Source organism: Beta vulgaris, chromosome 2 (genome assembly GCF_026745355.1).
Source record: "Beta vulgaris subsp. vulgaris cultivar EL10 chromosome 2, EL10.2, whole genome shotgun sequence".
NCBI classification, from domain to species: Eukaryota; Viridiplantae; Streptophyta; class Magnoliopsida; order Caryophyllales; family Amaranthaceae; genus Beta; species Beta vulgaris.
In genome coordinates, this window is record NC_079203.1 from 28,556,548 (window position 1) to 28,579,621 (window position 23,074).

Genomic DNA, 23,074 nt, shown 5'->3' on the forward strand with positions numbered 1-23,074 from the left:
GATTTTTTCGGGAAGATGGATCCCATCGTTTGGATTATACTGGAATAATCCTTAGTTGAGATTAATATTGGAAGAGTGCCCATAGTTGGGATTATTGATGTGAAGTTTTCCTTAAATATTTGTCTAATAATGTAATGCTTAATAGTGACTGTTTATACATCATTATCAACATTGACAACAATATATGTTACTTACAATCATCTTCAAATTAAATAATAATAATAATAATAATAATAATAATAATAATAATAATAATAATAATAATAATAATAATAGTAATGATAATAATAATAATAATAATAATAATAATAATAATAATAATAATAATAATAATAATAATGGTCATTTTATAGTGTCTTAAAATGTATAAGTTTAATAAAAAATCAATGCCCATAATGTTCATTTTATAGTTAACAGCAACATCCAAAAATCAATTTTACTAAACATGTTTATAAAATAAAAATAGTCAAACAACCAAATAAAACAGTTAGTTAAACCAGCCAAATAAAACAGCCAACAATCAATTACCAAATAAAGCCTTTGGGTGTATTCGGCAAAAATAGTTGTGGTAGTAACTTTTAGCTCTTAGAGTAGCTGTTAGCTGTGCTGGTAGCTGTCAGTGGTTGGTGTGTAGCTGTTAGCTGTTAGCTGTCTAAGTAGCGGTATAAGATATTAATGTTCGGTAAAGAAGCTGTTATAGTAGCTATTTACAAATAGTTAATTAAAAACTCAAACAAAACTTTAATATATAATTTATGCACCACTAAAAGCTACCACAAAAGCTACAAATTGTAGTTTTTCACAAACACTATTTATAACATTAAAAACTACTTATACCACTAACTTGCCAAACACTACTATTTTTCTTAATTAGTGTTTTGACCTAGTCAAAACACTAAAAGCTACTACTTAAAAAGCTTGTGCCGAATACGCCGTTTACGTTTAGGGGTAAAAAAGTAGCGTCCCGTCTCCCGTCTCAGGAAACTTTACTTTTTTTTTTTTCTCCCGCCAAGAACAAGAAGGCAAGAAGCTAATCAGCACGTAAACCTAAATTATTTTTGGGCCCCATAATTTTCACTCCTTCACCCTACACCAAGTTTCCTGTTAAAGTTTGAATTTTGAATCCCCTTTTTCGCCTACTACTCGCATCATTCCTGTTTCCTGCATGATCATCTGAAACAAAAGTAACCTGCAAAATTCCGATACTGACACTTATTCAAAGTTTTTAGTACTCACTTGGAAGAAAAGGGTTTGTTTTTAATTTTGGTGGTTGCAGTTTGACAGAAATGGAGGATGAAAAAGATGCATTCTACGTGGTCAGGAAAGGCGATATCATCGGAATATATACAAGTTTCTCAGATTGTCAAGCTCAAGCTGGTTTCTCTGTAATTCACTCTTTCTTCTTTCAACCACACTTTTCAATTTGTCTTTTATTTTTCAACTTTTTTTATATGATCTGTAACCCATTTAACTTGAAAAATATATGTCACATCTTCAATTTTCCCTTTTGTGTATATGTATAAATTAGTGATCTTGGAAGATGGGTGATACTTCAAATTCTCATAGAAGTAGCTTTTAAGTGTGTCGGCTTTTAGATTGAACAAACAAGAAAGATGTGTTGGGTATTTAGTTGTTTTTGGAAGAGACATACAACATATTTGGTTCACTATTTTTGGACTCTACGAAATACAGTCAATTACCAATTTCCTTTCTTTTTGTTTGGTTCAACCTCTCTTTAATAATAATAATGGATTCTTCCTTCCAATTTGTTACATTCTCTTTCCCTCACAAGAAGAAAAGTAGTAGGTAATTCATTCCGGTTTTTTTAACCCAAAAATACTGAACGAAATATACTCTTAGGGGCATCTACCATGTTGCTCGATGATACTTATTGAGGCGTTTGAGCTTAAATTCGCCAATACCATACAACTGAAGATACATTTTTCAGTTTTTGAAGATTTGAGAATTTGTATGATACATGTTGTATAGGAAATTTCATATCCCGTTTGTTATATTTTTCTACTAGTCAGAAATCAGGATCATGTTCAGAACCGTAGACAAAAAGCTGAAGTTATTTTCTCTATTTATTATAGTAATGATAACTGACGATGAAAACAAACTAGCTATTTGATTATAGAAGTTTTCTAATAGACCCAAGAATAAACCAGATTCAATAATGGCGCAAGGTTTTTGAAATCAGAAATTCTTTTGAGATGCCGCCAAGCATACAAAGTGGCTTGCTTTATGTTGATTTATGTCACCTCATTTCCATATTTTATTACTTGCTATTCATTCTTGTTCAAATTAAATTACATAAGACTAGACCATAAAGATTTGTATCATCCTAGACAAAATCATCTTAACTTAGAAAACCAGCATTTTGATTATACAGGGTGAAATTGTGGGTATTTAAGAAGGATTATATTTAGGAAATCCATGTTGCAGAGATGCGTATATTGAGATGGACGTTTGGAAACACCTTGAGAGCTACAAATCCAGAATGAAGATATTCGTAAGAAGGTTCGAGTTATGGTTATTGATAATTAGGCTAGGGTGATCTAATCACATTGGTTTGGCCATGTGAGACATCAACTTGGGGATGCACCAGTAAGAGTAGTAGAGAGTTGTAGTTAAATCCAGAATGAAGATATTCATAAGGTCCGAGTTATGGTTATTGATGATTAGGCTAGGGTGATCTAATCACATTGGTTTGGGCATGTGAGACATCAACTTGGGGATGCACCAGTAAGAGTAGTAGAGAGTTGTAGTTATAAAGTTATTAAAACAAGTAGAGGGAGGCCAAAAATGACTTAGACGGAGAGCGTTAACAATATAATGAAGAAATTGGGTTTTCAGGAATGAAGGCCAAGGGTTTATGTGGGCTATATGAGATAAAATCCTGGTTCAGGCACCCAGTCTATCCTAGCGTGATTACAACTTTGACATTGCTGTTGTATTACCGTTATTCTCCTTTGTAACAAAACAACTAAAAGAATTCACAACAGACTAGAAAGATTTAGATTGGACCAAAAACATTTAGACAAGACCCTTATAATATTCATCATAGATCACCAGTTCTTATATAGAATTGGAAATCTCTACTTGAGTTCTGTTAGAGTAGGTTATGTGAGTCTGTGTTCAGAGTGGAATAAGTTTGTCACTCTTAAGTTCTCTAATTAATATGCTCGACTATTATCATGATTTAGGAGCAATATTCCTTTTATAGAACTTGTTCAAGGACTTTCATCGATTAGTTGACACTTAATTGCTTTTCAAGTTTTGTTGGCTAGAATTCTATTCTATTTTAGACCATCTACAATAATCCTCAAGGACAAGCCTTGTTGAGGTTTAACGGAGTCATCTTACTTTATCTTCTTAGTTGGTGAAAGCCAACTGATTTACAGTTCTAAGACTCATAATAACCTTTTTATAGCTCGATGTGACACTTCTTATTTGAGTTTATTCATAGCATCTGACAAACTTGTTTGATTTAGTAGCGAAACTAAGCTAGTGTTGCTTTAATTGCCTCAATTTTCCATGGCTTTAGCCTTTAACTTTCCATGTTTTTTCTCAATTGCTTTCTTGACATGTGCCTAAAAAGGTCAATCTGTTTAACTAATCAAACTATGTACATGTGAGCAATTCATCTACCTCAAAACCAAAATCATTATGTTTTAGTCGTCATTCACGATTCTTGTTATTTGGCTTCAATAGCATCCATATTGGGGGAATTGAAAGTTGAAACTGGTTGGGTTTTGAGGATGTTGATCTAAATTTAGTGGCATTGCGCCAATTTGATTTATTGCTAGTTAGTACTGAAATGTACTTCCCCTCTGATCCATCTTGACTTTGATTTTCCATGTATTATTCTTTGTCTTTCCTTTTGAGTAATTAGTTATTGTGGAAACATGTAAAAATTCTTATACTTCTCAATTTGCAGCCACTAGACCCTTCTATATCAGTATACAAAGGATATGGCTTGTCTAAGGAGACAGAATCGTACCTTTTGTCACGTGGGCTTCAGCAAGCAGGTTTCTCCATTAGTGCATGTGACTTGCAGGATGGACTTTTTGGTTGTCTCTCTATTTGCCCTTTTCAGGTAAGGAATTTCAAATACTATGTATGTCTAATTAAATTAATGTTATTGCTTTTTGACCCCCTCTCTTCTGTTGGGTGGGAGGATAGAGTTTGTGGAGGAGAGAGTTTGGAACGAGAGAAAATAAGAGGATAACGAGTAGGAATCGAAAAGGGGAAGTTGGTAACATAAGAGTGATGGAAATCAAAAGTAGGGGAGCCACTTAAAACCTCCTAGCTAGGAAGTAATGTTGTTGCTTTTGGTACTTTACTTCTAATATCTGTTGATTTTAGCTGTTGGCTTGTAGAACTGACAGTAAAGATGAGAGCAGAATATGTGGACATTTTATGTTCTGCTTCACTTCTTGGTTTTCCCTTCCATACCAGAGTGGAACTTCCTAGCCTCCTATGGTATAGCAACACCTTGGTCTTCACAGGCAAAACATTTTTACTTGTAACCTTTGTGCAAAATAGCTAATACACCATCCATTAAAATATGTCAAGTTATTACTGTTTACTGTTTAGAGGTCATTTTTGTGTCAGAAACCTAAAGACGATAACCTTTTATAGGAATCTTGTAGAGTGTCTTATTCTAGATAGAGTAGGTTTAGATGAGTTTTTGGCCTTTTTTCATAAAGGTGTCTCATGGCCAGTTGCCTTTCAAGAACTATGCTCTTATGGGCAGTATGTTAAATTTAAAGAATTTAACTTATTTGAACTTATTGCAGTTCCTTCCAAAATGAACTTATTGTAGTTGTGAATTGATCTTATTAGAATTTATTAGAACTTATCTACATATGTTTGAAATTATAATGTTCTCAGACATTTTTTTTTAGATAGATCTGATATACATGACTTGTACGGAAAAGAAATATCCTGGTACCTGGTACATTTTTTTCATCAAAGGTTTTATAATGTTCTCATATCCACCTGCTCGTCAAGACCTATTCTATCTTCACATTCTATGAGATTTGGTTACTTGATAAAACTATTGAAAATATAGATCATATATGCTCTTTATTAAAATATTGTATTGTGCTCAGTCAGACTTTTCAATGATCATCCTTTTTTCACTTTCACATGATGAATCATTAATGTCCAAAATCCAAATTGTTTTCGTCGCCATTGTCTTAGGTTGAGACCTCATCTCTTCATTCTTTAGTTTTTTTTTTTGATATCGTTTGAGATTCAATCAATCTTTCCAAGGCACACATTTAACCTTGTTGTCATAAATTAATTTATATGGCTTTTGATTGGTACAAACATGTTAATTACCGGTGGCTTTTTCAGTTTCATGGTTAGTTTGTTATAGTTATAACTAGCAATCTATGCACGCGATGCATGCCTCACTTTTGTTGAACATAATTTATAATTTTTTGGGCATAAACAAAGGTAAAAAATTTTAACATTAGACATGTTTTTTGGGCTATCTAATTTTGTTGATTAAGCCTATATCACTTCACCAAATCCATCTTTTATTATTTATTTTATTTATACTTTCTTTAAGATTTTTAAAATTAAAACTGATGAGCGATAAAAGAATGTTATGCAGATTTATTAAGTATTTCTTATATTATTATCAACAAAGTATTTTGTTTTAATTAAATCATTTCACTTTGTTGATTGATTGTATTTTCCTTTTTGGTTTACTACTTGATTGTGTATTGATTGATCAAATATTTGATTGATATAATTTTCTTTGTTAATTTTTTTATGCTATATTTGAGTTTGATTTTCTTTCATCTTTTTTTGGCATGAGTAGTTGATTTACTAAGCGGGTAATTAAGTAAATTTATTGGGGGACACCATAGCTCCCCTTTCCCTTATATAATAGAGATATGAAGAAAGTTAAAGCGTGTAAATTAACTCTATCACTTTGAACCTGCAATTTTTATTCTTGCTATTCATGAGAGACATGTGCTATGTGCCTAACATCTTGAAAAATTATAATCATCACAACCTTATGTGCTTACTGCTTAGTAGCTCCTAATATTGTGGACCTCACCAGAGTTGGGAAATTTTGTTTAGCATATTTGTTGGACACTGTAAAAAGAAATACTTCCTCCGTTCTGTTTTAAATGAAACGTAGGACCTTGGCACGGGGATTTATGAGAGGAGAGAGATAGAGAGAAAGAAGAAGAGGGACCCATGTGATTAAGAGAGAGATAGAGAGAAGTGAGTAACAAATAAAGAAATGTTTCATTTATTTTCAGATGACCTAAAATAGTAAGTGTTTCATTTACTTTAGAGCGGAGGAAGTATGATATTTTTTAGTCATAAAGATTACACACAACCCTACTTTTTTTTTGGCAATTCAAAGTTGTTATTGAGAACCAAAAAAAAAGGTTACAAACTAGAGCACTAGAGTAACAAGCTACTCATAGTACTAACACCACATTACAAGCACTCCTCCAACTAAATTAGTACATAATTAGGCCAGTTCTTTCATTCTCCTTACAATTGCAAGAGACTCTAAAGATAATATCTTTGACAAGATGATTAGGACTAACAAGAGAGTTCCTAAATCTTGACATTTCTTTGTAACCAAATGGCATATACACTCTCAGTACATCATAACATATATCTTGGACTTTTTCTTCTTGCACCTTGCTTTTTTTATAGCTGTCTCAAGCTCAAGCTGAAGCTCGAGGGCTGGTAATCAATGTATTGCAGGACCTTGTTCCACAATTCACTACTGTAGAACACGAGAAGAACAGATGATGGACAGACTCATGATGTTCATTGCACAGCTTACAAACAGGATCACAGTTCGTGTTCCACTTACTAATTCTGTCTAAAGTGGCAAGTCTATTAAGCAAGGTCAACCATAAAATGAACTTATTTTTAGGAGTAGCTCTGTTGTTACACAGTAACCTTATCCAAGTTACTCTTTCATAGGCACCTTGTAGAACGAGATAGGTTTTTTTTAATGCTGAACCTACGGTGAGAGCTGATATTCTCACCAGTAGGTCTCTGGTATAAAAATTATTCCTCAGTAGCCAAGGACAATTACTGCTTAACAGTATCAATGGAGTTTCTCTTGATATAATATGCATTTACCCATCTAACGTAGAGCTCATCTTGTTTAATAGCAATGGCCCATAAAAGCTTAAAGATTGCAGCCTTGTTCCAAAGTACCATGTCTGTCATGTTTAACCCTCCTGGAGACTTTGGATGTTGCAAAAAAGACCAAGCTACTGGGTGCCTTAGAGCTGCTGTCAGTTGCTTCCAGTCCACAGAAATTTTCTACAAATGTTCTCAACTGCCTTGATTAATTTCTTAGGCAAAGGAAAAATCTGGTCCCAGTAATTCAGCATGCTTCCCAATCACCAATTGTATCTACCAGCATAAGAAAGAAAATGTGGAATCCAACCTTGTGCTCTTGCTGTAATTCTGTCAATAAGAGGCTTGCATTGTGTGAAGCTGAGTTTTTTTGCAGCAAGTGGAACTCCAAGGTACTTGAAAGTAATGTACCAACATTCATTTGGACATGATCTGCTAGTTCCAGAAAAGTACACACAACTCTTCTCAGTAGTGGATTCCAGATGATTTAGAGAACTCGTTACAGGCGCCCATAATCTTGGAAATTGAACTAAGATCTGCTCTTGCAAACATCAGTAAGTCATCAGCAAACATGAGACGAGTAAGCTTAATTCTATCACATTTGGGATGAAAATTGAAGTCTAGATCTGTACTCGATATCAGCTATGCACCTGCTCAAATACTCCATGCTCAATGCAGAGAATAAAGGAAACAAAGGGTCTCCTTGTCTTAGACCTTTCTTTGTCATGAAAGGAACAGATGGAAGTCCATTAATCAGGATGGAATAAGAAACAAACTGGACACAACCCATAATATAGCTAATAAATTTGACTAGGGAAGCCCAATGCTTTCAACATACTTTCAAGAAAAACCCACTCTACAGTATCATTGACTGTTAGTGAAAAAAAAAATTAGTGTTTGAATCACCAAGAGACAACCAATTAATTCTAGCTTTTTGATGAATGATGCTATCATCAATCCTAGACCACTTCCTTAGCTCTTCAGTTGACAATTTTGCTATGAAGCTATAGAAGATTTGATTAATAAACTGAAATTACAGCAATAAATAGGATAATTACAAGCTTTCGAGAGACTTGTTCTCTCCCATTGAACTACTAAGAGCTCACCCAATTTTTCCTTAACAATTTTCTAACATGTTTTTCTCTCTCTAATTATCCCTATATATAGTGTAATTTCCTTAACACAACTATCGAGCTTATTTCCCAAGCTACTAATTAAGATAATACCTAAATTACCCTTCCCTATATTATGGATTTATTGCATTACCGGCCACCCAAACTTCCACTTTGTCCTCAAGTTGGATAGTATCCAGCACTTGATGCTCGGCCTCGACAAAGGCTGGTCCATATTACCTTGATAGTGCCAGACGTTCATGCTCTTCTTGGTTGAGTGCAACTCGGGAGGGAAGAGGTCTGTCATGAGTGATATTACGGTGAAAGTAGAGTGGTAATGTGGTGTGAAGACTGTGATATCTGTTTGTAAGGTGGTTGGTGGGGAAAATTAGTAAAAAAATTGATTTAACCATAAAAAGTTCGGCAGATGTAATAAAATATGGGTTAGGCAGAAGAGGGGTAGGCATATATGGGTTGGAGGAGTTTGGTGAAAAAGAAAGTGGGTCCGTCGGTTTAGAATTGAAATGGTCAAATGTGCCATTAGATTTTGGGTTGGTTGGGGAGTGAGTAGTGGGCCTGATTTCTGTCGAGTTTGTCGGTTGTCGGTGACTCTGCTTGGGCCACCAACGAAGTCTCCTTGACCTCCACCAGTAAACCCTTCTGCGAAGTCACCCGGCCTTTTGCCCGATTTAGTTCTTCCACCCCCAAAACCTGATGTAACTTTTAGAACCCCTTTGATGTTTCGACCCACAAAAATGTCCCCACTAACACCAGATTTACCATTTCCATGTGATTCACCTTTTCTTTCTGGAAGTCTCTCTACATTAATGGTGGTAAATTTTTCTTTATTCTCACCTCACAGTCATCCACATTTTTTCCATCAAACTCATGAAGTTGAAGCTCTCTTTGGATTTTTCGCTCTTCTTCATGATCGGAGTTTCTTCATTCTCTTTTGCTCTAAATGTAGGCAAACTTCTCGTGGATCCACCCTTGCATCTGTTCCGCTGCCCTTTCTCCGGCGAACTCCATTGCAAATTTTTTTTTTTTTTTATGGATACGAAAATCAGCTCTCTAATCCCCCAGAAAAGTATTGCTGTGATACCATTTGCTATGAATTAACATAGCTTGGACACCATTAATAGCATAGATTAAGGAAGAAATAGAAGATTTGATTAATAAACTGAAATTACAGCAATAAAAAGGATAATTACAAGCTTTCGAGAGGCTTGTTCTCTCCCATTGAACTACTAAGAGCTCACCCAATTTTTCCTTAACAATTTTCAACATGTTTTTCTCTCTATAATTATCCCTGTATATAGTGTATTTTCCTTAACACAACTATCTAGCTTATTCCCCAAGCTACTAATTAAGATAATACCTAGATTACCCTTCCCCATAATATGGATTCATGGCAAATTTCTCCTCCTCATGATTCAAATCTGGTAGAGCTTGGATGGCAGCCAGTTTTTCTCTAAAATCATCCACTTTGCAGTGGGCCTTTGAGAACTTGCTGGTATGGAAGCCTTTCAAAGCTTGTTTAACAGCCTGCAATTTAACCCAAACATTCTTCAACTTGTGATTACTGTGAGCAGACTCCGATGCTTGTTGCACAATTTCAATATAGCCTTTATTCCGAATGAGGTAATTGGACCTTACCTTGAATTTTTATTTCTACTTCTACCTTGTTAGAAGTTTTGAGTTTCTTTTTCATAGTCCTCTCTATCAAAGTTCTCTAAATCCTTGGTTAAACTCTTTTTTTTGAAAAGTAAAATTTATTATTACTAACCATAGAGCAGAATACGCACACCAATATACTACAAAGCAACAAAAAAGCCTAAAAGAAATAGCATCAGTATCCTCTAATCCCCACCTTCTAGGAAGAATTAGAAGGGAGGGTTCTTCATGTGCTTAGGATGTAACAATGTAAGCAACTGCTGTAAACTACATGGCAACCTACAGCAAACTTTAATACAAACAAGTCTACTTAAAGCAATTGTATCAATGTGATTCCCTGACATTGCTTTCATTTTCTTTGCAGACACATTTTGTAGACAGCTTCAGCAATGAGAATTCCATACACCTTGTTTTTAGCATTTTTCTTTCTACAAGTTTGAGAATCCTTTTGTCTTTCCTCTTCATAATAATAATGAACTATGGCTACAAGCTGATTGTTAAAATTCTGTTGAGAATGTCGGAACTCAAGGAATTTGAATCTCCTCTGGTTGCTGTGGCTGTCACCTGATTTTTCTATAGGATTTGTTTAATTAATGTAATGAATGTGTTTATCAGGATGTTGGTGAACCAAGCTGCTCCACCCTGAATCCTTCAAGAAAAAATGTCAAGTTAGAGAATTATGTAGAAGCTCAAGCCTCTGTTGGTCCTGCTTCTGTTGCTATTCCAGCTCCTAATGGGAGGATCCAGAAGCAGGTGTTGTTCTAGAACTGCTATAGTTAATTTATTACAATAAAGTTATCCATGGAAATTATTTCTATTTTAAACTTGAACTCTCTAACTGGTGTTTATTTTTGAGGTTGATACTGGATTGAATGTATTCCAAGCGAGTCATCAACAGAATTCTTGTGAGCTGAAGAACAATATAAGGCCCGTTAACCTGGTTCGTCCTGCATGTGTAATTTCCTTCAGTCCAAATGCTCTATGTATGTGAGTTTCAACCGGCAAATCCATCTTGCTGAAGAGATATTAGGCTATTCATAGGAGATGAGTTTTCAGTTTAATGCTGCATGACTATGGCTAATTGGTGTAATTTTATTATTGTTATCCGTCAAGTGACCAAAATTTCATACTCCGTGTCAGGTCATATATAAAATATAAATGTAATAGTACTTGGTACTTTTAAGTTTTACATATCAATCTATAGTTCCAATACAATAGATAACATGTTTTTAATTTATGTGCATAAGTTTAAAATAAACTTATCAAGAAAAAGCGGGACTATAATGTAAGCACAAAGTTGTATAAACTCTCACTTGTGTGCAGGTTCCCGCTGAATCAATTTCATTCTCGCCAAAACTTCAGAAGAAAATTAGTGACCTGAGGAATTACCAAGAGCTAGTCCCCTCTACCAGTGTAAGTTTTTCAGCAACTTGATTGATATATATAGCAAGTGAAGCATTATAGAAATTTTCACTGAGTTACCTCAAGGTTTGGGGTAATTTATGAAGGGTTAGCCGGTTAACTATGAAGGTTTAAGTATTATCCCTCCTCTTCTAGATATCTAGTCAAGATCAAGTTACAGGTCCCTATGCGATGTCTATAACTCAAGATCAAGTAGGTTTAGGTGAAATCAAATTAAATTTAATAATCAAGTGTTCATATTTGTCTTTATAATTGTAATAAAATATCTAGTCAAGATCAAATTATGTGAGTATTACTCCTTGTGGAATGGTCAACGAGTGGAAATTTGAGCAGTTGTTATAATCTACTGCAATTTGGAGAAGACCTATAATTTGAAGGGGAGGCTCATCTTGTGGGAACGGTTCCTTCATCTAGGTCCCAAATATTTTAGAAAGCAACATTTCAAGCAATGATTAACATCACACACTATCAAGTTTCAAGATCTTCTTAGGCATCACAAACTGAGTTTTTAATTTGATATCACACTAAATCCTTGTAACAAGTGCATCATGACAATTGATTGTTTCTTTTATTTATTCTTTTGCTCCTATTTGAAGATCAGTATTTCTTTTAGAGACTGAAGTAATGCAGAGTAATGGATTCTATTGCATGTCATATGAACACAGTGCAACTTGAAACTTGAAAGTCATCGATTTTATTACCTGTGCTATGACTGTAATCATGGTATCTTCATCTGTTGCTGGTTACAAATCTTACTTACTATAAATATGTACAGAAATCTTGTACAATTGAATTTGATGGAGCTTCAAAAGGAAATCCTGGACAAGCTGGTGCCGGAGCTGTTATGCGTGCTGTAGATGGAGGAAATGAGGTATGAAGTATCTCATTTTTGCCAAGATTGCTTACAAGAAGTTTGTTTGCTTTTCATAATCTTATTTTGGCAGGTTTGGCTTTTGCGAGAAGGTGTTGGGGTTGCTTCTAATAATGTCGCTGAGTATCGAGCAGTGATATTAGGTCTGAGAACAGCTCTCCAAAAAGGATTCAAGCATGTTAAAGTTCGAGGAGACTCTCTGCTGGTTTGCAATCAGGTGTTTGGTTTATTTTCGATATATTTATACTAATATCCTCACGTTTTCTAACATTAAGCACAAAATTCTACACTTTTTTTTCAACTTGCAATCTCCTCCTTTTTTTGGTGGGTACATCAGCCATATACTAGTTCATACTTCATACTTTGTTCATGGGCCACGCTTTGTCTCTCGCTCACAAGGGTCATATTGAATGAATTCAGATCCAGGGTATATGGAAATGCAAACATGAGAACATGGCCAAGCTGTGCAAGGATGCATTGCTCCTGAAGAAACAGTTTCTGTCGTTTACTATTGAGCATGTTCCTAGGGTGAGTGTTTGAACTCCAGACTTATTCATTGCTTTCCGACTTTTTACTCTTTGAGATGCTGCTATTTCAAGAACTGCTTAGGCTTAGCTGCTTTCTCACCAGTAAACTGTGGATAATGGAAATCATACTGGGTGAACCGTAGGTCTAACAAATTCTATATGGTCACGTTTGTAACAGAATTTCTGTTCTAATTTGTGTCCATGATGACCTTTAGGTTGAGGTTCATAAGAGTGTGCACTGTATCTGGTTTTAAAGCAGAATCGTCTACTATGGTTTTTTGTGAATGTTGGAGATGAGCCTATTGCACATAAGTAATAGATGGACCTATTTTGGTTGGATTGAAATTAGATTATATTACTCAGATATTGTGGATTTATTTCTGTGAAATTTACTGTTTGATTTGGACTCAAATATTCCATCTCCAACAGTTTGAAATCGGATTTGCATTTAGGAATGTGATCCATCTCCAACATTTCAATAAACCAATTTACACCCTTGTATATATAATTACTGGGCTTGCCTTCTAAATTCATCAAATTGGATTTTTTGGACCCAATAAATTCTTATATAAGTGTTCCATTTTACACTTCCACATGACTGAAATCTTTTTTCGATCTATCCAATATAATTCTCTGGCTTCATGCTCTTTTTTAGTCTCTAGGAGGTCCATGATGGAAATCTTTAGTGAACAGCACAGCACAGAATTGAAAACGAAAACGTTCAGCCAAAACTTCCAATGAGTGGCGGAGATAATGTGAATTTTCACAAACCTCAGGGCACTTTGAATACTGATTAGGTATCATGCATTTGAATTTTGTTAAACCTCAAGAGTATCAAACGAAAGAAAGATTTCCATGTTATTGCTTCACAATTCACTCCCATCTTTTAGCAAGAACCTGCAATATGGTTATTTGGCAAAGGCTTCATTGAAGAACAATTTTCAAGGTTCCCTCAACTCCCTCACACAATCAAATGCTGCTTTGCACCTCTGTAAAATGTTGTATGAAGTCATATTTTAAGACCTCTTCATGTACACCCTTTTGTATCAAGTTAAGGCTGGCCTTATAGCGTTTGCAACTGCAGTTGTCTTTCTCTTTAACCATCCCATTCTCTCTTTTGTTTTCTCACAATTGCAAATGTGCTTGGACTTGAGCTTTACTCTCTTTGCCTGAAGCACCTTATTTTGAAGTGATCTCAATTTATTAGTCCTTATCATAAGTTGTTTTGGCCCTTCTTTTATATGAACTTATTGGCCTTTATGTGAACTTAGTTTTTTTTTTCTCAATTATTGGCCCTAAAAATTACGTTTTCTTTTTAAAGGTGAAAAGAACAAAGTTTAACTCATGGGATAGGAAAGTTGTTCATGTCCAATGGCTATTGCTTTTATAGTCATTCCTTTTCTCCCTGATTTGTGATGTCATGATAACTCGCCCATTCCCCATGTCCTTTGTGTCAAAAAGGGGGAAATAAAAGAGATCCAAGTAAAAAGAGGCAGATCATTTCATCTTTAAGAACTGTCAAGTCAATTTCATAGTAGACTTAAGTTGATGTCTGAGGGAAAGTGATAAAGTCTGCCAAACATCAGGGCGAGTGGAGTGATTTATATCCCAAATTTGATGAGGGTCATATGAATCTCTTATCTAATTTTGACATTCCATCGTCATCAGGAGTTCAATTCTGCTGCCGATGCTCAAGCAAATCGAGCCATTAATCTGAGAGGTGAGTGCCTTTATGCATCATTGTTCTTTTGTGCATACTGATTAACATGTACTTTTCGCATAAGCTAGTATTGATGTATTCTGCAGATGGACAAGTTGAAATTGAGATGAAATCTCGTGCATAATCAGTTCGTATGAATATTCCAATGGGGGTAACTCCTTTGGTCCTTCAGATAATCCTTGTGTTTTTTTAAAAAATGTCCTGATTGAACTAAGTATAGGTAGAGATGCTCAGTTCTGTAGGTAAGTTGTAGTTGAAAGTGTAAAAAGATAAATTTAAGTATCTTATGGCTTCTATGGTAAAACAGGATAAGTATGAGTTTGCTGGTTTTTGTGCTTCATAGTAGTTTTGAGTATGGAGCTGTTTGGTCCATAGTAGTATTGGAAGTTTTATAATGTTAAAACAGATTCAGAGTATGCTGCTCACTAAATAAACAGAAAAATGTACAAGCTTATTAGGCTTGAATCTGTTATACTGCAAAAGAAGGTATACTGAAGCTGTTATTTTCCCTGCTTAATTAGGCCAGTAATAGACGAGGATCAACAGTCACTCCTTTGAGTCCCTTTGTCTATTTTTACTTGTTACATTTACAAAAGTGGAGGTTACTCTTTACTTGCTACATTTCTTTTAACCATAACCCCGCAAAAAATATCTATAATTCCTTTTATTATTGTTATCTTTCTATCTGTAACTTTTAAGTATTTGTTGTTTTCTTATAAAGTTATGATCCTCAACTCCTCACTGCACTTAATATCCTCTCATAAATACTTGCGCCTATAACAATGTAGCAAGTGATTAAAAATTGATGAACACTTTGACATGCAATTTTCAGGAGCATGTTGGTAAAGCAAAGAAATGAATTTTTATAACTGATTATGCAAAGATGATTCCATCTCAATTTGGGGCACATATTCCTTTTTCTAGCTTTAATATTATAAGTTAAATGTTTTCCAACTTCATTCATACGTCAATTTTAGCATTCTAACTAATACGATAAGTTTGATAAATGGTTACAAAGTGTAGTAAAGAGAACGAATTTGTGTATGATTTTGCTAGAAAAGTATTATATCAATGTTAATGGTTATGCAGTTTCATCATTAAATATGTTGTTAATCAATAGGAATATGATAACCTTTAATTTTGGGAAATTTTATATGGTAATCTTATGATTTTGAAAATGCCACATGCTAGGGAAAAAAATTCCAACTTTACCCTTATATTCATAAACTATCTATTAAATTACATTTATTTAATTAATTTGCTACGAGTTGTTACTTTTTAATAATTGAAACATATACTCAACCTTCTAATTTAATTCCTTTACTTGATAATCAATCACCACCACTAAAAAGTCATCTAGAAAATTGTTAAAAGTGACTTTTTTTTTTTTTTATCCATATGAGCCACGAAGGCAGTACAAAGAAACGAGGGGTAATTCAAACCTGTGATCTATCGTTCATAGCACCTCAATCTTAACCACTAGGTCAAAGATATTTGATTTTAAAAGTGACTCATTTGATTTAATGTGGACTACGTTTACAATAAATTTATAATACAGCGAGCGGACACAATACTAATTGAGAGAATATAAAATTGTTGTTGCATGTTTATTGTAAATCCCATATTAGTCGTTATACCTATACCTATAACTAAAATGATCCTAAGTCGGCTAGGTATGCATCCTACATATCAAATAACATCGCATAATGACCTATACATTAATTTATAGATTTTTTATTTAAAAAATTAGATAAAAAGTTTTGGTTACCATGTGTAGAACCATCAATTTATTGTCATCTTGAATTATATGCAATGAATTTATTGTATAGTTCATATTTTTCTAATTGCATCTATCATAATTTAAAATCTTAAATTTGTCACTGAAAATAACTACTCACATGTACAACACTTCATACAAGATAGTTGTATTTTCTCACAAACTACCCAAGACATTTATTATTGTAATAAGTACACAGAGGAGTTGGAAGAGGACAATAAATAGATTCTAAATTGTTAATGGGGAAACTTATCTAATTTTAAAAATAAGTAAACCAGAGCAACTTTTTTAAAACATTATGTTGCTTCAAATCTTGCAGCTTTTACTTTCATCATCTCATTGAGATTAATGATGGTCTAATAGATTATTTTTCTTTGATTTTGCCTTGCTGATGTGATGCATGTTAAACTGGATAGAGAGGAGATGGAAGAGGGAACTTGGGTTGCATATAGAGAGGAAATGAAAGAGGGAAACGAGTTCGCCAAACAAAAGGAGAGAAGTAAAGGACCAATTAGAAAATTGGTAAAAAAAACAATACACCACATTGCCAATTTCTAAGTTAAATGTCAAATTACCACTTTGGTAAAAAAAAAGTGTGATGTAAGTCACGGGTATAGTTTTTTTTTGTTCGAAAGTTGTAAAATATGGCGCATTTATTTTGCGTGTTTGATATTATAATTTGATTATAATACTAAGTGTTTAACAAATACAAAGTAAAAGTGGCAATAGGGTCATTTATATCAAGTTTGGGCCAGATCATTTGTAGTCTAGTCGTTTGAGATTTTGCCAACTTTCATGTCAAGTTCATTCAAATTTGAGTGAAGTTTGAATCTCATGGTACTCGGACGGGACTGGGTATTGCTCATTACTCCTAAACAATCGAATTGGTGAATCCTATGGAAAGTAAGAAGAATTTGCATAGAACATGAAGCAAACTAATCAAATTTATACATTGTGCATATTGAATTTTTTGTTGAACGAAACCTCAAATTGGATATTGGTGTTAGAGAGCGAAAGAGGAAAGAAGGGATGCATGTTTGGTTGTCAACTATGAATATTTATAGCATTTTCAATTGTGAGCGCCTCATAGGACAACTCGACTCAATAACAAAATGTAATTTCCCGTAAATTTATGAATTTTATAATTATATTTTAGCATATATATTTATATTTAATATAATTTAATATTAAAATATTTATTTTCTTAAAAGGTTGATTATTTGAAAGTCAAAGGAATTATTTTAAGGATTTAAAGAAGTTAAAATATTTTGTTTAGGCATGCTTTGAAAAATATTTGAAATACTTTTGGGATTTGAAAAAGGAGTCTAAATGGACTTGAAGAATCCAAACACTAATTAGATTAGGAAAAGGACTTCTAGATATGTAGGGAGATCCAATCATCAATTTTACTCATCATTAAACTCTAGTTAAGCCCAATTACCTTTTCCCTAAGCCCACAAGAAAACACATATATAAATTCATTAAACCCATAATTTTGATTGTGTTTTTAAGACTTGTTTTTATTTTGATTATGTTTAAAAGCTTTAGTTTAAGGATTTATGAATCTAAGATTATATAATTTATGTATTGAAGAAATACAAATTCACATTTATATATTATGTTTAGATTGGATTTTTAATCATCAAAGCATGGATTTTCAGGGTGTTAAATATTGAAAAATCATAGTAGTATGTTATAAACTATGAAATTGATGACCCTTATAAGTTTAAGTATGTTTAAGCATGTTTAAGCATGTTTAAAGGGAGTTTTAACATATTATATGTTGCTGGAATTTTAAAAAGGAATTATTGATGGAGTTTTAAAGATTTTAATAACTAGTATAATAGTACTATATTAAGAAGTGTTAGTAATTTAAGTTTTAATGATGGAAAATACATTTAAATATTTTTAAAGGAGGTTTAAAATATTTTAAAGTTGCATGAAATTATTTGGTATTGATTTTTTGTTATGTTGATTTTTATTAGGCGGAGAATTCGTTGTAGGCGACTTTTAAGGTTGTGAAAGTGGCCACCCAGTTTGTCTACACAAGGTACGTACATACCTATATGTTGATGTGCTTAGTATCATGATTTTAAGGATACAAATCATGTAGTATCATGTATAGAAACTATTTTGAGTTCATATATGATTTCTATTATATTGAGTTTGCATATTTTGTGTTGTTGTGTGGAACATGTTGATTATGAGATTATATTATGTTTGTAGAGAAGACTGATGCAAGCTTCTGGTTGGAAACTTTATTTTTATTAATTCACATGGAGGAATTAGTATATATATAATATATAATATATATATATATACGTGCGTGCGTGCGTGCGTGCGTGCGTGTGTGCGCGCGTGCGTGCGTGCGTGCGTGCGTGCGTGTGTGCGCTCTCCTTTTTTCTCCTTCTTCCAAAAACATCGTATATTCCCTCCCATACAACTGCACATCTCTCCTGTCATATCCTTTTTTCAAGAAATTTCATGGAATCCATTACCGCATCGCATGAAGGTTAGTTTATATTCATGAATTTGCATGCTTCTCTTTTTTCAAAATTTGTTTATAATTATAAGGAGAACAAACACTAGGGGAAAAAACATAAAGGGCTGCGCAGGAAGGGCTGCGCTTTTCGTAAAAGCGCAGCCCTACTAGTGAAGGGCTGCGCTTATTTAAAAAAGCGCTGCCCTACTAAGCAGAAGGGCTGCGCTTATTTAAAAAAGCGCAGCCCTTCACTAGTAGGGCTGCGCTTTTTTAAATAAGCGCAGCCCTTCTGTAGGTAAGAAGGGCTGCGCTTTTAAAAAAGCGCAGCCCTACTAAGTGAAGGGCTGTGCTTTTTTGAAAAGCGCAGCCCTTCTGCTTAGTAGGGCTGCGCTTTTTTAAAAAAGCGCAGCTCTTCCTGAAAAAATTTGAAAATTCGGAATCGCGGGCTTTGAAATATTGAGCGGGGATTCGTCAAATATATTATCCCTCATTTTCTCTCCTCTCTCACGTCCCTCATTATTCCTTTCCTCCTTCTCTTTCATCCTCTCTTCTCTCTCATCCTCTCTTCTATCTCAAAACTCCCATAAACATTTGCGACAAAAACCTTGAAATGATTTGCACTAAACATGGCGACGGAGTCCGATTGCCTATTGTGATACCTTTTCGGAAGCGGAACGGGCCAACGAGTCAAACTCACCGTTATGCTGTGATATTTAGGCTTTTTAAGCCATCCGAGTTCGTTTAAGCCTCCAAATAGCCATTTTAAGTTTTTCCGAATTTTTTTTTTCCCTTAAATTATGTATTTGGGTTTTGTTTTATGTATTTAAACATTATTAGGTTGTAGTTCTTGTATTTTCAGATCTATAATGTTCTTGTATACTTCTCTTTGTTTATATATTTTGATTAATGTTCTTGTATACTTCTCTTTGTTTTGATTAATGTTCTTGTATACTTCTCTTTGTTTTGATTAATGTTCTTGTATACTTCTCTTTGTTTTGATTAATGTTCTTGTATACTTCTCTTTGTTTATTTTGATTAATGTTATTCTTGTATACTTCTCTTTGTTTATTTTGATTAATGTTCTTGTATACTTCTCTTTGTATATAATTTCTTGTATTTTCATCTTTGTTTTGATTAATGTTCTTGTATACTTATTGTATACTTCTCTTTGTATATTAGTTTTTGTTCCTTTTTCTCATTTTCGTTTCATTCTTTTTATTGTTTTGGGTTTAGTATTTTCGTTTCGTTTCTCTTCTCTTCTGTTTAATTTCAGAAAATGTGAGATTATGAGTAAAAAAATTTTTTTTTTTTTTTTTTTTTGTAGGAAGGGCTGCGCTTTTTCTTAACTAGCGCAGCCCTTCTGGGCTAGAAGGGCTGCGCTTTTTCCTAACTAGCGCAGCCCTTCTAGCTTAAGGGCTGCGCTTTTCTAGCGCAGCCCTACTTAAAAAGTGAAGGGCTGCTACTGAAAGGGCTGCTGTCAAAAAGCGCAGCCCTACATGTCTTTTTTAGCGCAGCCCTTCTTCATTTTTCCACTAGTGAAATCTGAAATTTACGCAGCAAAGTTAATAAACTTTTCGCAACAAATATTTACAACAAATCCACTGCTTCGGTTCTTTAATTTCAAACGTTGTTTTTTTTCTGTTTTTTTCGTTTCCGTGCAAGTATGAGGAAGCATCACAGAAAGATGCTTCCCATATACATTTGAACTACTCATTCATATAATATATGACTTTTGGTGTTGAATGGTGGCTGGAAATTCTACCTCTTAGCCAATTATGAGTTATCGACTTCCTCAAACATGTTGACAAATTCCATACTATTACACAGACAATGACGCAGAGGAATAAAATTAAGTGCATCCACATTTATCATGATGGTGTTAGCTTATCACATATATAAGACAAAAAGGTTACACTACAATACTCAAACATCAATAAAAGAAAATATTTTGCAAACTTATATTCACCTTCTAATTAGAGTTAATATTTGATGAGAGTTATAGGAATTACTAATTAGAGTTATAGGAGTTTTTTTTAAGTCATAAAAGTTATAATTATAGTTATGGCATTACTTGTTATGTACGTTGTAATTAGAGTTATAGAAGTAATTGATAAGAGTTATAGGAATTACTAATTAGAGTTATAGGAGTATTTAACTAGTCATAAGAGTTCCAATTATAGTTATGACATTACTTGTTATGTACGTTCTAATTAGAGTTATAGGAGTATTTGATTAGAGTTATATGAATTACTAATTAGAGTTACATGAGTATTTCACTAGTCATAAGAGTTATAATTATAGTTATGATGACATTACTTGTTATGTACTTCTAATTAGAGTTAGCGTTATACTAACTTATTTTTCTTTGATGATAATTACAATTATATATGGCAATACTTCTTTAGAGTTATACGAATGAGTAGTTAGAGTTATATGAAATAATAATTATAGTTATGGTGACACATGTTTAAGAATTGTATAATCACTTCTTTATAGGAAAAACTAATTAGAGTTATCATAATACTTTTAAATTCTAATCAAATACTTTTGATTTTCATTAATAAGTAAATCAATTATATTTATTACAGTTATGCTGATACATGTTTAAGAATTGTACAATCACTTTTTTGGAGTTATAAGAAATAGTCATTAGAGTTATACCAACACTTGTTCAGAGTTATAGGAAAACTAATTAGAGTTATCATAATACAAAAGATTTAAAGGAGGATAAAAATGAAGTAGTGTATAGCAACGTGATAATGTATATTTTTTCATGTATATTTCCATGTATATTTTTAACAAGAGAATGTATCTCTTACTTCTTTTCATGTATATTTTTTAACAAGAGAATGTAACTTTGAGAAAATTTAGAACTTGCGAATCTATTGCCATGACAATTGTGTTCATTTTTGTGACTTCAGAGTCTACCTCATGGAGTACTGCTAATTAGGACGCATAACCTGATTTTATATCAACCTGTACAATAATATAACTAAAAGAACAGCAATAAAAAAAATGTAGTTCTTATATATATTCTAAAACTATAATATAAGATAGAAAAGCATTATATGATATAGTTTTGACAATATTTTGATTCAACTGTGTTTAACACCTATGAATGAGCTCTTGGGAAGTTTATTAATGTGCTTATTGTACGACTTGTTTAGAGTTATATAAAGTAATGATTAGAGTTATAGACACTCTTGATTAGAGTTATAGGAATTTATTGCCATATCTTTTATGTGTGCAATACTTTGAATTGTAAATCGTTGACTTCCAATTTATACCTATTTAATATGCAGAGGCAGGAACTAGTAACTCTACGCAAAGCATAAACATTGCGTCGTTAAATCTGTCTACACCACCTAAACGAAGTACAAACATCACCCCATGCGAAGAACATGAGTTCACTCGAGTTATTCCAGCAGAATTAATTCCTAAAGTTTGGTAGATTTTTGACAGTCTTAAAGATGCAACAGACTTTTATAATATATATGATGTAGCATGTGTGTTTGATACTAGAATGTCTACCGAGACTCGAGCAAAGGATGAGACTATTGTATTCAAATACATTTTGTGTAACAAGCAAGGAGTGAAGGCAGTGGCTGCATCAAATCAAATGTGGTCTATAATATTGTTGCTTAGTAGATTAATTGGTCAAGCAATTTTTTATCCATCAATTTATATAATTTAATAGTTGTTGTGACTAAGCATTTTGAAATGGAAGAATTGGTGTGATTGTGAAATTGCAGATTTATAATTACTCAAGACTTGTTTAGATTTATCGCTAGTAATAGCTAGAGTTATGGTAGCACTTGTTTGAGTTACATGAAGTAGAAAATATAGTTATTACATTATTGGTTTAGAATTACAGAAAGTATTAATTAGAGTTATAGCAACAATTCTTTAGAGTAATAGAAGATACTTACTAGAATTATACCAACTATTGTTTAGAGTTATATAAAATAGATTTAGAGTTGTGAAAATGAAAACACTTGTTTAGAGTTATAATAAGAAGTAATAATTAGTTCATTGTTGTAAAAAAAAAACTAGTTCATATAACTACTAGAACATATAACTCTAACTACTGTAGTTCATAAGACTTTAATCAAATGTTGGTATAACTCTAATCAAGTGATCGCAAAACTCTTAACTACTAATTCATGTAACTCTAATTAACTGTTGGTGTAACTCTAACTTTGACTTCCTATAACTCTAATCAAATATAGGATAACTCTAGGTTTTACTTCCTACAACTCTAAACAAATGTTTGTACAACTCAAAATTTTGTTTCGTAGGACTCTAATCAAATCTTGGCATAACTCTAAATTCTACTTCCTATGACTCTAATC

At 33.2% G+C, this 23,074-nt stretch overlaps 1 protein-coding gene across 4 annotated transcripts; it reads left to right on the plus strand.

The window, feature by feature from the left end:
* Positions 1-995: 995 nt before the first annotated feature.
* LOC104883567 (uncharacterized) lies at positions 996-22,485 on the plus strand. Of its 4 annotated transcripts, none has more exons than XM_057392568.1 (11): positions 996-1,385; positions 3,941-4,099; positions 10,539-10,676; positions 10,780-10,878; positions 11,247-11,336; positions 12,121-12,216; positions 12,290-12,433; positions 12,637-12,744; positions 14,412-14,463; positions 18,226-18,290; positions 22,025-22,485. In XM_057392568.1, exons 1-10 carry the CDS (start codon positions 1,287-1,289, stop codon positions 18,252-18,254), a joined length of 1,014 nt encoding a protein of 337 aa, XP_057248551.1. In that variant the 5' UTR covers positions 996-1,286; the 3' UTR covers positions 18,255-18,290; positions 22,025-22,485. The 4 variants fall into 4 exon arrangements, with proteins under 4 accessions (XP_057248551.1, XP_010666414.1, XP_010666413.1 ...); XM_010668112.4 differs by lacking the exons at positions 18,226-18,290; positions 22,025-22,485 and adding an exon at positions 14,550-14,933 and having other exon boundaries at positions 998-1,184; positions 1,277-1,385; XM_010668111.4 differs by lacking the exons at positions 18,226-18,290; positions 22,025-22,485 and adding an exon at positions 14,550-14,933 and having other exon boundaries at positions 998-1,385.
* Positions 22,486-23,074: the final 589 nt, after the last annotated feature.

What these genes read in the sequence shown, in the direction of transcription:
- LOC104883567 (XM_010668111.4), top strand. Translation starts at nt 1,287, where the DNA reads ATGGAGGATGAAAAAGATGCATTCTACGTGGTCAGGAAAGGCGATATC. An exon ending in AAGCTCAAGCTGGTTTCTCT is followed by an intron (nt 1,386 to 3,940) that starts GTAATTCACTCT and finishes CTCAATTTGCAG; the next exon opens with CCACTAGACCCTTCTATATC. An exon ending in CTGTAGATGGAGGAAATGAG is followed by an intron (nt 12,217 to 12,289) that starts GTATGAAGTATC and finishes TTATTTTGGCAG; the next exon opens with GTTTGGCTTTTGCGAGAAGG.